This window comes from Panthera leo, chromosome B3 (assembly GCF_018350215.1).
Source record: "Panthera leo isolate Ple1 chromosome B3, P.leo_Ple1_pat1.1, whole genome shotgun sequence".
Lineage (NCBI taxonomy): Eukaryota > Metazoa > Chordata > Mammalia > Carnivora > Felidae > Panthera > Panthera leo.
The window spans coordinates 62,461,792-62,477,175 of NC_056684.1; the positions used below are offsets into that span (position 1 = coordinate 62,461,792).

At 48.6% G+C, this 15,384-nt stretch overlaps 1 protein-coding gene across 3 annotated transcripts; it reads right to left on the reverse strand.

Moving 5' to 3' along the window:
* Positions 1–538: 538 nt before the first annotated feature.
* INAFM2 (InaF motif containing 2) lies at positions 539–3,589 on the reverse strand. 3 transcript variants are annotated; one of them, XM_042942421.1, is made up of 2 exons: positions 2,456–3,589; positions 539–1,022 (listed from the first exon to the last, which is right to left on the reverse strand). In XM_042942421.1, exon 1 carries the CDS (start codon positions 3,362–3,364, stop codon positions 2,906–2,908), a length of 459 nt encoding a protein of 152 aa, XP_042798355.1. In that variant the 5' UTR covers positions 3,365–3,589; the 3' UTR covers positions 539–1,022; positions 2,456–2,905. The 3 variants fall into 3 exon arrangements, with proteins under 3 accessions (XP_042798355.1, XP_042798354.1, XP_042798353.1); XM_042942420.1 differs by having other exon boundaries at positions 1,933–3,589; XM_042942419.1 differs by having other exon boundaries at positions 541–2,073.
* Positions 3,590–15,384: the final 11,795 nt, after the last annotated feature.

Below are 15,384 nucleotides of genomic sequence, written 5' to 3' on the forward strand. Positions count from 1 at the left end.
CCACTTTGTACTGGGCAGCATTGTCTAATAATGAGCTGAGTTCAACTGTGTGCCGTGTATTTTGCAGCATTGCTAATCCCTTTTATTTTGCTTTTCACCCACCTGTCTTTTATTGTTTGCTTTAGGGCGTGAAAAAGCCTCACCTTTGAAGCAACCTACACCTTCTCTGAGCCATTTGGCTCTCTCACCTGCTCCCCTGTGGACAAAGCTCTGGCCAACCACTGCACGTATGTCAGCACCTCTTTCCCAGTGTTGGCACTTTTCGAACTATCTAGGGGCCAGTGGTTTAAAGGTGAGAACAGTGGTGCTGTCAGGTGGCCTATCCTCACCGCAGCTCTCAGCCAGCTCAGTGTTTGTCATAATTCTTAATATGTTGGCTTACTGGTCCTTGAGCATCCTCAGCTAGGTATCTGCTCAGAATCTCTTAAGAGCAGAACTGTTTTGAACCTTTTTAAGGTTGGTAAAAGGTGGCTGAGCTAGGTATCACTGTTCATCCGACCCCATGACTGCTTCCCAAGATGCATCCCTGCCACGCTTAACCAATCAATTCAGTGAAGCCATCAGGCACAAAAGTACAGTAGGGCAATTGCTTTTTCCTCTGACACCTATTCATCAACGTCTGTCCGCCACATCTCAGACCATGTCTTCTTCCAAACTCTACTCCTTCCCCAAGGAGTACGAAAGAGAAATGGTCAACTTACACAGGCTTATGTAGAGTTCTTAGAATGTATTTTTGTTCACCTGAAAAATAAAACTTTTAAAAAATATACAGGACTTTTTGAGTACAGGTATATCTTAAATGGCTGAATTATAAATAATGTCTCTGGTCATGTTCACAGCTAGAGCTGGAGCTAATGTCCCAATTCCAGTGAAGGCTTTAGAGTCTGGAGGCCAGCAGCTGGACCTATGAGTGGTCTCTCTAGACTCTTTGATCCATCCCAAAGTGGATTAAACAGTCCAGAATGCAGGGATGGGGACAGGGGACTGGATTCCCAGGTGTTCTCCGGCAAGTTCAAAGGATTCTTGGAATAAGAGATCAATTTACAAATTATTAAAATATAGGACTAAAAATTCACACAATAAATATAAATTACAGGCTATTATTGAAGTTATAAAGTGGCATTTTATGTTTCTTCCCCAACCCCCAGGCCCCCCACCGAAAATTTAAAAAGGCCTCAAAGGCTTCCTAATGACCAAAGTCACATCAGCTGCTCAGAAATCTCCTCCAGCCAAGACACCTTGGGGGTGCGACCAGCCTGCTCCCAGACTATGACAGCTCAGCTGCTGTTATCCTGCCCACAACAGAACATGGCTTAAAGCAAGGCTTGTTGTCCTGTAAACTTGGATCAGAGCTAACTAGAGTGGAGGCCAAAAAACTGGAGAGACCAACTGTTTCAGGACTCAGGTGGATAAGTTTTTGTTTTTGTTTTTTAAAAAGTGCCTCATTTCCCAAAAAGGAAACACTAAGGGGTTTGATATCTTGTCACTACCCACACTCAATTGCCTAAAAGCAAGTGGCAGAAGGAAATGGAATCCAAATTGAGTATGTAGAATTCTTGCTGTCCCAGAACTATACAGATGTCATTTCTCTTGGTGTTTTTCATCTCAAAGTATAGGCTGCAAATAAGTAGGTTTATCAGGAGACGTAAAGACAAGCCAATGTAACCTTCCCACGGCTGGTCTATCAACCGGCTATCAAAGCACAATCCTGAGTTTGAAGCTCACTTTTTAGCCTTTCTGGTTCTATAATACAAGTCAAAACCAGAAAACGTGCTCAACGCTCTGGTTTCACAACAAATTTGGCCCTAATTGCAGGGCTACATTGTCACAGGCTCAGCAAAGAGGGAAGAAGGCAAGGGTGATTACTGGAACAAGACAAGATCTTGAGGAGCAGAAAATAAAATAAAAACACTTGTGAGCCACTCTACTTACAAAAGCTTGCTCTTCCTAAAAGAACTCTGTGAGGAGAAGGCCAAGGATTGAAGCACAGAGGCATTGCTCTTTCCCTTCCTTCTTCCCTGGCCCATATCCAGATACTTAGGGCCGCAACAGGAAGCCTCTTCCGTGGGGGCACTAGGGTGGGAAGAGGAGGGGATTAGTTCGTTCTCCACCCTCCCTAAACTGCTTCTACTTCTTTTAAGGTTTCCCACTGTCCTCTCAAGTCTAAGAATGATTATACTCTTTTGGGCCATAAACCTATCTTTCTGAAATAGGAGGGGGTAAAGGGGAGAGAGTGGATGATGAAAAAAAACAGTGTTTGTGCCCTTCTGGTTAGCTGCACTTTGGGGGCCAGCAAATAGCCCTTGCGTGACCCCATCGGTCGGAAGCTAACCAGGGTTGTGGGAGGATACATATAGTTCTGTGTAATTATAGCTTCTAGTGCATATGTCAACAACTATATACAGGGATCTATAAATTAAATGCATCTGTGGCCACTGCAACTAGGTTGACGTACCTGAGCTCCACTACTTTTGGTGCCCTCCTCCTTGTGAGAGCTTCAGCTTATTAAAGAAGAGCCCCTACAGCTCCCTCCTTCCCCTGAGTCTTGGGGGAAAGCCCGAGTCACTCCTGCACGTAGGATACACAAGAGCTAGCGGCGAAAAAGGGTTCGGAGCTGGGATCTCCCCACCCCTCCCCCCATTCCCTTTATGGCTCAGAGCCCTGGCGCAGCACGGTCCTGGGAAGACCAAACCCCGAGCCCCCGGCGAATCGTGGTCCCTTGGCTTGAAGATCGGGATGCAGGCCCCTGGCTCCCCGGGCGAGGTGGCGATCGTTGCGGGGAGAGAGGGCGTTCACTCCCGTGGGGGTCACTCCCGCGGGCTCCCCGCCCCGTCCTGCTGCAAAGTCCTGCCTCCGGGCGTGGGGAGGGGAGAATGGTTCCCGGCCGCCCCTGGCGCGGAGGGGCTCAACGACTCCCGGGCGCCGCCGCCGCTTCCTCCTCGTCCTCCTCCGGTCCCCGCGGCCGCTCCAGCGGCCCGGCCGGGGGACTGTCTGCAGAGGGCTCCGGAGGCATGGGCCGCGCCGCCTGCAGCGGGGGCGCGTCGCGCGGTGCCTCGCGGCGGGACGACCCTGTGGCATTGGGCCCGGCCGCCGCCCCCGAAGTCCCGGACGGGCCGGTGGCGTTGGAGCCGCCGGGGGGCGGGCCGGCGGCTCCCCCCGAGGTCCCGGCGCCCACCGGCTGCCAGATGAGGCTGTAGTAGACGGCGAGCACGATGGCGGCCAGCGACACGGAGAGCACGTAGGCAAACACGGTGGCGAGCCGGACCCACTTCTTGTTGGTCTTGGCCGCCATCTTCGCCTTCTTGTCCCCGGTGTAGGTGGCCGGCTTGCCCCGCTCGGCCGGGGCCGCGTCGCGCTCCTTCATGGGGGGGCCCCGGCCTTTGCCCCGGTGCTCCACGGCCCCGGCTGGAGGGGGCCTGGCGGCCTGCGAGGACTGGACAAGGGGCGGCCCGGCGCCCCCGGCTCTCGGCAGCTCCGCGCTCCTCCGCCGCTCCTCACGCCGCTCGCCCGCAGCCCTCCACCGCGTCGCTGCAGCCGCCGCCGGGGCCTGGACCAGTCACTGCCGCCAGCGCCGCCGCCGCCGCCGGCCCGTCAGCTGCTTTCCTGCCGCCGCCACAGCCACAGCCGCCACAGCCGCCCGGCTCCGCGTCCCCATCCGCCGCCGCCGCCTGCTCGGCCGCCGGCCGCCCGGTCTCCAGTGGCCGCGCGGACGGCGCGCTCCGCTCCAGCCCGGCTCCCCCACCTCGCGCGCCGGCAACAGGGGGCGGGGGGAGCGCTGCTGGGGGCTGCCTCTTAAAAGGGCGACGCCGGGGTCCGGAAGTGCCGCGAGGGGAGGCGGGCTTGTGTTGGGCGCCGCAAGCCCCTCCGGGACGCCCCGTTAGGAGAGAGTTAAAGGAGGCTGGTTCTTAAAAGGGCAACGTCGCTGCAGCCCCGCGCGAACTGGCGCGGAGAAGATGGGAGCCCCGGGCGCTTCTTTAAAAGGGGAACGGCGCCGTTTGGGGCGGGGAGCGGAACTGGAAAGGGGGCGGGGAGGGGTGGTCAGAGCATGGAGCTGTCAAATCTGGCGCCTCTGTCCTTCACTCCCCAGTGTCCGAAGTGACAGGTGGAACAGCAATAAAGGCTGCGGCCCCCAGGCCTCAGTATACCCCCCAAAGTCGGGGTGATACCACTCTCATGCTCATGCTCTCGGCCGGCGTCCCGCTCCACGTGCCCTCCGGGCGGGTTTCCTGAACCCTTTCACTCCTAGCGAACTGGCCCACGTCCTGCACAGGCAGCTAAGCGTCCCTGAACACTCACTGTGGTCGCAGCTGGTCGCGCCCCTTCCCTGCTCCCCACCCCCGGCCGGGGCTGGGCTTTGGAGCGGTGCTGAAATCTTCCCGATTTCCTCTCTTATTCTCTTAGAGCCCGGAGTCAGACTGCGAGACCTTTCGAAGTTTCTGGGAACCACGTGCTGAGCGGGGCTCTCCAGAATCGCCTTAGTCCTGAAGTTTGCAACAGGTTCCAGATCCCGCTTTTTGGGGTGCCCGATTCCCAGCTTTGGGCTTGATTTGGATTCAAGAGGCTGCACTGAACCCGTGGAGTATGGCTCTCAGAGTTTTACTCCTCTCTGATCCCCTCTGGGCCTCAGAGTCTGGGCTGTTGTCCCCTTCTCGCCGCCCCCCCCCCCCCCCAACGTGCCCGTTGTCTTGTGAGGTTTGTCCTCCCTACGGTCTGGTCGGTGCCAACGTCCCCTAGCCAAGCTTCGACTCTCAGTAGCCCCTTTCCCCTGTGCCTTCCCCGTCCTTCTGTCTTCCTCTCTTGCCTTCTGTTTCCCCCACTCTGGGTAAGGATTTCCAGAATTTCTGTTTCCCTCCTCCTTGAATTCTACTTCCTGTGTTCCCAGAGCTGGGTGAGCGGACTGCTTGGGTGTCTTAATGGGTATGTGAGACTGTGCCTGTGTGCTGGTGAGTGGGCAGAGGACTGTGGTGGTGGCGGAGGTCCTGTGGGTGACCTCCCCCTCCCCAGCATGTGTGAACCTGACAGCTGGCTTCTGACTCTGTGGGGCAGGACCCCCTTTGCCCTACACATTTTCTCTCCTCCCCAACAGGACCTACCTTTGCCTTCCCAACACCTGCCTCTTTATAAGGAAGCTCCTCCCTAGCACCGGTGCCCTGCTACCTCAGCTGTACAGAAGTCAAGTGGCTACCAGAACTAAGTGTGTTGATCAGCTGCTTAAACCACAGGCCTATAACCCAGCCTCTCTCTCTCTCATTCCTGAGATCCAGGTGTGAGTCTGTCACTAGCAGTGGTCAACTGGATGCTATCTCCAGGAATAGCCTGCCTTTGTACTTTCTGAGAAATTTTAAGGATGTCAACTGTTTGGAATGTTTATTGCCTTTTGTGGGCTGATGGGGAAAAGACAACTGCTCCTTCCCTATACCGCTTCCAGGTTGGCCAGAGGCACCCCCCCCCCCCCCCCCGCCCCTGCAGGGTAACCTGTTAAGTTAAAAATCTCTGAATTGTCTCTGGATGTTGTCCTCTCTTCTCTTCCCTGCTTTCTGGTCTTTGTGGCAGAACTGATCAGATGAACTGTACTAAGGTGAATTATTTGGAAAGATTCAGGTAAGGCCAACCCAAAGCCTCCTTCCATCCTCTTTCTTGGATGCACTCTGCATTTCTTGTGTTGCAAAGTAAACTTTCTTCTTGCTTCTTTCCCAGTGGGCTAGGAAAATAACCTGTCACTCTTTTCTACGCTAAGGAATACATATACTCAAAGCCCTCATTCAGTTCCTCTCACCCTATTCTTCTCCAAACGAAACAGTGCCAGATTCTTTAACCTGTCATCAATAAGTCCTATTTATTATCTGGATTTACATAGTGTCTTTTACCCTAGGAACTCAAAATGCTTTCAGATATAATTGAGCCTGATCTCCCTGGTGCCTGAGTCATTAAGAAACCATTAGTGTATTCCTGTTGCAGGCAACCAAATGGCCCCCTAGTGGCCTGAAAGTGAATATGCTTCTCTAAGTGCCTCTCCCCGACCAAGGGTAAGCAGTCAGAGAAATCAGAGAATCAAGGCAGCTTGGAGACAGAATGGGCCCCAAGGTCATCTTTTGTGAATACTCCCATGGACCCTAGAGAATCCTCCACACCATCTCTATGGAGTCCTCTCCAGCGACAGCTAAAAGACTCTCCATGATGGTGTACCTATTGTCTGTTCCATAAGGCAGCCTTTTCAGCTTTGGAAAGGTCTGATCGGTTATAACAGTAGCAACATCCATGGCTTTAGTATGTGCTGGCACCATATTAAGCACTTAGGTTCCTCATCTCATTTGTCTCATACCAACCTATCAGGTAGTTACTATTTATCTCCGCGTTGGAGATGAAGAAACAGCCTCAAAAAAGTTAAGTAACTTGCCCAAGGTCACATAGCTAGATGGAATTCAAACCTGAGCCTTTCTGACTCTAAGGTCTTAGGTTCTCATCCCTGCACTACTCTGCCTCATAGGCAGAGCTTAAATTTGTCTCTGTAGTGAGGGTAACCTCAGATGGGGGCCGAGGCACTCATTCTTCCAGCTGCCAGGAGTGTTGGCTACCGATGGCTCACAGCTTCCACTGTCTCTGGGAATTGCTCTCAGGTGTCAAAGGAAACTGCCTCTCTCTCTTGGCCTCCAAGACCAACACATAAGGGCAAAGCTGCAACAAAACCCAGCCAGGGATGTTCAGGAGCCTGATAGGAAAGGAAGAGGGCTACACCTGCAAAGGAGCTACAAAAGTAGCCAACTTGTACTGGCATGAACCAGGAGAGGATGTATAGGCTGGATCCGTGGGGAGCCAAGTCTGAATGCTAAGTTTAAAAAAAAAAAAGGGGGCGCCTGGGTGGCTCAGTCGGTTAAGCGTCCGACTTCGGCTCAGGTCATGATCTTGTGGTTCGTGAGTTCGAGCCCCATGTCGGGCTCTGTGCTGACAGCTCAGAGCCTGGAGCCTGTTTCAGATTCTGTGTCTCCCTCTCTCTCTCTGACCCTCCCCCGTTCATGTTCTGTCTCTCTCTGTCTCAAAAATAAATGTTAAAAAAAATTAAAAAATAAAATAAAACAATATTAAAAAAAAAAAAAAGACAGTTTATTGATATGGGAGGACTCTCGGATAAAATAGGATTTAAGACCCTGACATGGATCCTGGGAGATAGGAAAAAGACAATGGCTGGCTAAGGGAAAAGAAAATGCCAGAACTGCCATAGCAGAAGATGGAGGAGGCGTTCAAAAAGCTCAAAGAAGTGAGCCCGATGTAGTCGGTATTCTATGGAAGGCCAGAAACCTGCTTCAGTTCCACAGGAAGGCCCAGGGGATACTCTGGCTATCAAAGCAAAGAGGAATGCACTGGGAGAAGCTGTGTGGCTGTCCTCTGTAGGCCAGGGCTGACAGCAAGAGGCCATTACAGAATTGGCTCTTTGATAGCGATGGGAATGATAGGACCACGCAATAGAAGCCAGAGGTTGGCACAACTACTGTGGTGAGCAGCAAGGAGGAGTGGCAGTGGAGGGTCCCAACAGTAGAGCTAGGCAGCTGATGAATAGAACATAGCACCCCTGGGCCAAGCTAGGTGGGCAGCCCGTAATGGTACCTGTACCAGTGGTTCTCAAATGGTTTGGACAAAATATCACTTTACAGTCTTGAAAACTGGCATCTCCAAAGAGCTTTTGTTTATGTGGGCTGCTTCTATTGACATTTGCCATATTAGAAATAAGACTGAGAAATTCGTCAAGTATTTATCAACTCATTAAAAAAAGAATTAGCCCAGGGGTGCCTGGGTGGCTCAGTGGGTTAAGCTAAGCATCTGACTTCAGCTCAGGTCATGATCTCACAGGTGAGTTCCAGCCCTGAATCGGGCTCTCTGCTGTCAGCACAGAGCCCGCTTTAGATCCTCTGTCGCTCTTTCTCTTTGCCCCTCCCTACTCTCTGTTTCTCAAAAATAAACATTAAAAAAATAATTAGCCCATTATATGTTAACATCAATAGTATATTTATATGAAAAATAACTACAGTGTATGAGAGAAAAAGTTAGTGAAAGAGTGGCTTTTTAAATATGTTTTTGTAAATCTCTTAAGTGTGGCTTTATAGAGGACAGCTGGATTCTCATATCTGCTTCTACTGGCAATATGTTGTTTTGGTTAAAATATATGAAGAAAATCTGGCCTGACCCAGATATGTAGTTAGGAAAGAGAGAAGCATTTTAATAGCCTTTTCACATAATTTGAGACTACACCAAAACTCAACAAGTAGTATTTTCTTAAATGGTAGTTGTAATTTAGAATATGAAACTATATCAATGAATTTTTTGTACTCGATCATATTAAAGTCTATTAATCTACCCTGCAGTATGAATGGCTCTGTTTCCCATGCATGGTTTTATAACATCCCGCTTCAGTCATTTGGAAAATATTGCTTCATTGGATTGTATAGACCTTTCAAACATTGATACAATTCATTATACAATAGTAAAAATTATATTTGTTAATATCAGAAAAAGTTTAAGCGTTGGACTCTATCAACTCATGATAGTGTGTACAAATTTTCTAAAATTCTAATTTTTGCTGAAAACCTCAAATTTTATCATTAGTAAGTACTGTTGGTTGTTTTCCTCAAAGTGACAGGCTTACTTGGTTTGGGTTTGAGAAAACATCTGCCAAATAACAAAGTCTAAATAATCAGAGTTTATCTGTCAGTCATTCTTTCAAGTGAAAATGGTGTTCCATGAAGAAAATGGGTTAGTTCAGCTGGTGACTCAGTTGCACTGTGGTTCATAAGAGAGACACATTACTTCTTTTCTTTTTTCTCTTTTTTTAATGTTTATTTATTTTGAAAGAGGGAGAGAGTGCAAGAGGGGAAGGAGCAGACAGAGAAGGGGAGGAGCAGAGAGAGAAGGAGAGAAAGAATCCCAAGCAGGCTGTGTGCTGTCAGCTCAGAGTCTGACACAGGGGCTTGATCTCACAAAGCAGATCACAACCTGAGTCAGACTTTAACAGACTGAACCACTCAGGTGCCCAAGAGACCCGTTACTTCTGTGTGCAGTACAGTACTTTACATTTAATCACAGACAATATTTATTTTTATTTTTAAATTATTAAAAAAAATTTTTTAATGTTTACTTTTGAGAGAGAGAGAAAGAGAAAGACAGAGTGTGAGCTGGGGAGGGGCAGAGAGAGAGGGAGACACAGAATCTGAAGCAGGCTCCAGGCTCTGAGCTGTCAGCACAGAGCCCAATGCAAGGCTCAAACTCACAAACTGTGAGACTATGACCTGAGCTGAAGTTAGATCCTTAACTACTGAGCCACTCAGGTATCCCTATTTTTAAAGTGATCTCTATACCCAACGCAGGGCTTGAACCCACAACCTAAAGATCTAGAGTTGTATGCTCCACTGACTGAGCCAGACGGTGCCCCAATGACAGAGAATATTTAAAAGACATGTATTTAAGGGTCATGATTTAATAAATTTCAGCAATTTTTATTGCTTCATTAAGGACATTCTTTTCTCTCTCTCTCTCCTATAGGATGGTATTTTTTTTTTTTTCATTAAGGACATTCTTAAGTGAAACTGATTCTTTTTTCCTTCCTTTTTCCCCTCCTTCCATCCTCTTTGTCTCCTTTGTTTCTTCTTTCTCTCTTTCTTTCATAATAAAAAAGAACAAACTGTCTCAAGAATAGTTTGCTTCCATTGCCTTGGTTTATTAAGGTGCCAGAAGATTTATTTACCATTGCTTTTACACCATCAGTGCAAGTGTCTAGACAGTTAAAAAGGCAAATAACATCTTAGTATTATAATGCAAATATTTTGACCTTGTGAAGTCTCTGAAATGGTTTCAAGGACCTCCAAGGATCTGTAGACCACATACAAAATTGCTGAGCTGTACAATGAAAAGAAATCAAGAGTTAAAGGCCAGGAGATTGATGGCAGTTGTTCTAATAAAAAGTCACAATACCTCGTCCAGTTTCCAGACCTGATTCAATTTTCAGATCTAGAACCTGTTGACTGAAGGAGAGGTTAAGTCTCTAGGGGGAAGGCCTTTGTAATACTATGGCAGTAGAGAAATGATTTCACTAGTCCTTCCCCAAAGGGACCCATGGACATTTACTAGGGTAACTGTACAATGGGGAAAGTGAAATGGCCAAACATTTTAAGGTCATGCGGTGTCCGAATTATATTGATATCTGGGGACCTGGATCCTCACGGCTCCCCAGAAGAGTGGCCCTACGTAAAATTTTGCATAGGATCATGGGCTGTAGCAAATGGGCTCAGTTAGTTGGTTAGAGGCCTAGAAAGAGCAACACTGGGAGATTGGAAACAATGTCTTGGGGAGAGGCATGTTGGTGTATCTATGAAAGTGAGCACAAAGTGTGAAGATCTATATATTGCATGTTAATGCCCATCTGAGAGCATCTGCCACAGAGGAGACGCTGAATAACCAAATGGATAGAATGACTTGGCTAGTTAACGTTTGCTAGCCTCTGTCATCAACCACTCAGGTTGGCGCAATGAGCACATGGATAAAGTGGCCATGTTGGCATAGATGGCATATTGTCTATGGTTGTAGTGGTGGACCCAACAAAATTGGCTCCCACTCACCAAGGCTGATCTAGTAATTGTTGCTGCCAAATGTTCAACCTGCCAGCAACTGATGGCCAACCAACAGCTCGGTAACAAGTTGACTATCCTTCTCTGGAAAGGTTGGTGATTAACCTTTACTTGAATCAGCATATTCTGAACATGGATTTCTCTTTCCTGTTAGAGGCCTCAACCAGCACCACTCCCTGAGGACTTAAAGAGTATTTGATTTACTGACGTGGAATCTCACATAACATTGTATCAGACCAAGAGTCCCACTTTGTGGCAAAAGAGTGGACATAGGATCATGGAATCTTCTGAACCTACCACATACTTTGCCACCCAGTGGCGAGTAGAGCTGATAGAGTAAAAGAGCAGCCTTTCAAAGGTGTAGCTGAAGGCCCATTTTAAAGATGGTGGGACACCATCCTCCAGAAGGAAGCATGCACCCTATTCAGTAACTATAATATGGTGCTATTTCCCAATGGCTATGATACAGAGGTCTAGAAAACAAGGGGTGAAAGTAGGAATAACCCACTTATCATCACTCCCAGTGACCCTTTTGGGGGAAATTTGTGGTTCCTATTCCTACAGTTCCAGGCTCTCCAGGTTTAGAGAATCTGGTTCCCAGAGGTAGAACACTTCTACCAAGGGACAAATCAAGAATCCCATAAGCTTTAAGTGTGACTGCTTTCTGTCCTTCAAACAACTTGTGCCAAGAGACCAGTAGGTAAAAAAAGGAGCCACATCCTCACAGAGGGACCTGACCCTGGTCCTTTGGAGGAGATAGATTTGCTGCTACAGCGGGTCAGGGAAGAATATGTTTGGCACCGAGGTCATCCACTACAGTATCTCTTGGTACACACTTGCCCAATTTTGATAATAAGTGGACAAATTTAGCAGCATGGTTTGAGAAGGACATGGTGACTAGGGGCTCATATTGCTTAGGAATGAGGATCTGAGTCATTTTACCAGGTAAGCCAACTGGACACATACAGGTACAAGCTGAAGGTAAAGAGAATCTAGAATGGGTAATGGTTGGGGAGTGGGGGACACTGAATATCACTTATGTCACCTAGACAAGCTGCAGTAGTAGGGGCTATAGGTCATTCCACTTACCTTCTTGTAAGTTTCCCAGGGAAAGCAATCACCAGAATCCCGGAGGAGTTATTCCAGGTAGAGTGAGCTTAGCATGTGGAGCAAATAGGTCTGAGCTGTGCAAAGTAGGTATTGCCATGGTTGCTATGATGCACTACCCAGATCCCACCTTTGGGACAGAGAAGCTTATCCCCAAGTTGCCAGAAGGGTTGGCTGGTAATGGCTGACAAATGAGTCTCTTCCTGGGCATTTCCTTAAGCCACCAAAAGAAGCCGCCTTGCCTGACTTCATGAGCCCTTCCTAGGGAAAATGTAGATGGCCAATGTAGGGGTTCAAAGGACGAGCTCTCTTGCCTCAGTTGGGGCCATCTCAACTTGCCTCTGAAGGGTTATCTCAACCCTAAAGCTCCCTGTTGGAGTGTCCCTTGTTGTGATTGCATCATTGATCAATTTCTCTCTCCCCGCCCCCATCAATCCCTAGTCCTTCATTTCTGCAGGTGTGCGGTGTTGCTTCTCAGAGCACCTCCCAATAAACTTCCTACAAGCAAATCTCTGTCTCATGATGTTTCATAAGAAACCTGACCTAAGACTATCACCTAAGATCTAACCTTTAGGACCTCAGAGAACAAGTCTAACCATTTGAAGGTGGACCTCATGGACCGCCTGTGTCTTCTGTGCTGCGTTTTTCTCTAACAGTCCTCACTGTGTGTTGTGTGCTTCCTACATCCTGGTTGCCCCTCACCAGTGTTCTCCAGCTTGTGTGTTTCCCCCATGATAAAGCAGCCAAAACTGGGTCCCTGAGTACATCAGCTGTGGTCTGACATGCATGCCAAGAATGAGAATGGACTGAGTCTCTTTTGGTCCTCAAGCCCTGGCTGGACACTGGAACCAAGGGCAAAACTCTTCAGAAATCCAAACTCCTCACCTTCCTTCCCTCCCTCATCTACCCACACCAGGTCCTGAATCAGAGGGTCTGGATGCAGCAAGTTTCACAGTGTTCCTAGAGCTTCCCAGGCAATTCTGATTAATATCAAGATGGAGAATCACTGGGCTCAATACTTGACTTCAATTTAGCAGCCCAAGCGTCTGTCCGCTTAGTTAGCAGCTTTTCATTTGACTCCTATGGACTTGGCTGTGAGCGAAAACCCTCAGTTTTATTCACACATGCTTCCGCTAAGCCGCCACTTCCCCACCCTGTCCTTGTACAGTTGGTGCTTTGGAGCCAAGCCCGGATCTCTCAGTTAAGCCCTGTTCTTTTTACCTTGTGAGGCTGAGGCTGTTGCTTGAGCAGGCTAGGATGTTTTGGGATCCTGAGTGTAGCTCCCAACAGATTCCCTGTTTTCACTGGCTTTCTGCTATTCACAAAGGCCACGGTCTTGTTCACTGTGGCTTTACCCAGGCCCTGATAAAAAGGTGGACCAGAACAGGGACAAGGATGAGCCACCCATCAGCTCTGAGGGCATTCCTTGTGTGCAGCGAACCATATGCCCACCCAGAGAAGGACATCATCTAGCTTACTTCCATCACACTTATAAAAACTGGTCCACTTCACAGATAGATAAACAGAGGCAGAGAATATAAATACTGTGTCCAAGAACATCCTGCTGGGGTAGGAGCCAATCTTTTCCTGCCGTCTACAGTGCTAGCCTCTAGGTTTGTCACCTCTCAGAGGAAAGGCAGGAGATAAAAGTGACAACGTTGCCCTTTCTGGTTGTAAAGAGAAGATTTTTCAGAGTTGGAAGGAATCTTAGAAATAATCAAAAGTTTAACGGATCAGGGAGCTCCGGTAACTTGCCAAGATCTCACAGCAAACCTTTGCTCTGGTTGAGACTAAAATCTGGGTTTTTGAGGCTGGGCCCAGTGTTCACTCAGCTATACCTTCAGGTAACTTTGATCCAAAATGGTACTTCAAAGGGAAACGCCCATGAGACTTATTATAAGTCCCAGATGGTTCTTTCTATGCTTCCAGAAGGGCTTGGCCTGGGAAGACAGGCAATGTCTTCCTCTTGGGCTTCTGCGGAGAACTCTTAACAAACTCTCCTCTCCTCCCCAAGGGATCAGAACCTCAGCACCTGCCTCCCAGCCTTATCTGGGCCTCCATCCACATCTAGCTCTCAGCGTGCAGAGGGTGGCTGGATCTGGAGCCACAGCCGGACATTCAGCTGGACTGACAGACAGCTCCTCACTCTCACACCTGCCTCATCGGCTGTGGAGGCTGTGGTGGTTAAAGGTGGCAGGAGGTTGGCATTTGCCCACGATTTGAGTCCTCATGCCCATGACTTCATGAGTTCAGGCTGCCTGCTTGAATAGCAGACAGCCCGCTTCAAGTCTATAACCAGGCGCACCCTTAACTCTGCCTGCCCTTTGAAGATGGGTCAGCCCCTGACCCACACAAACTGCTGAGAAAAAGAAAAAAGAGCAATCCAAAAAGCAAGTCAGTGAAGATACTTGTTTTGGAAAGAACAGCATATATACTGCAGAGGAAGTGATGAGAAATTGTATTTCCCCTGCCAGTGTCTGCCAATAAATAATAATGATAAATAATGATAACAATACTATCGAGCTCATGTGCAGGCACTATATTAAGTATTGGATATACATATTATTGAATCCTTACAACCACCTTTGAAGGCATTATGATCCTTGTTTTATAGGTGAGGAAATGGAGGCACAGGAAGGTTAAGTATCACAAGATAAACCAGCTGGTAAGTGGCTGGATTCATGGAGACTGAGTGTGGCTCCCTATAACAGACTGGGAAATAGCCCCAGAGAATGCAACGACCAAGGCATCTTCATTCCCAAAGTAGCTAACCACTGGCCTAAAATGCACCATAGATCTCCAGGCTCTTGAACTTTGTTGCTTTATCCGGTAAGTCATGGCATCAGGTAAGAAACCAATCTCATCTGACTCTCTTGTTTGGCTATAACCTGAAGATCGGAGTTTAACTTCCACTACTAATCTTTGCTGATGAACAGGTTGGAGAACCACAGCACAAGGTCCCCACCCAAAAGTGCCAAGTGAGCGAGAGAATTCGACACCTGCCTGCCTCCTGGGTTCTAGGTACCAGCATCTCCTTGGGAGGCATTCTGTTGAGTGTAGTTTCTCACCACCAAAGCTCACACATGCCAAACTCCCCAGCGAATGTGTCTCCGTGAGTCACCATGACACAGACCCTCCAGTGACTTCCCTGAGTCGGCTTTCCCGGGATCCCCAGCCTTTCCCTAGGAGGCACATGCTTTCCAGTGCGCCCAGCAGGGGGCATCCTTGCCCTTCTACCTTCTGCCCTGGGGGTGAGATTGGCAGGCAGCGTGGGGTGCCTACTACTCAGCTCAGCCCAGGAGCCACATTTCCCAAACTGGTTATTCGTGTGACCTCCCTGATTTTCTCCATATCCCCTCTACCGTTACTTACACGGTATTTTTCTTTGTCAATTCACATTGCAGGAAACCTAAATGTATTTTTAAAGGAAAAAAAAGTCCTCTTTGATGAAGGTTTTCCTGGCTCTCCTTGCTGCCTGGTCTTCTTGCATTCTGAGGGCCGCTAGGTAGGATGAGGGCAGGAGAGTACAGGCCCCGCTGAAGCTACAATTGGGGGTCTCAAGAACTGGGTCCAGGCACTGCCATCACCGGGAGAAGATGGGTGAGGCTTTCTTCTGTGGATTAGAGCCTCTGTGGATTCAGAGCCCAAGATTGAAAGTATCAGA

Coding starts and splice junctions, on each gene's coding strand:
- INAFM2 (XM_042942421.1), bottom strand. CDS start 3,364: ATGAAGGAGCGCGACGCGGCCCCGGCCGAGCGGGGCAAGCCGGCCACC.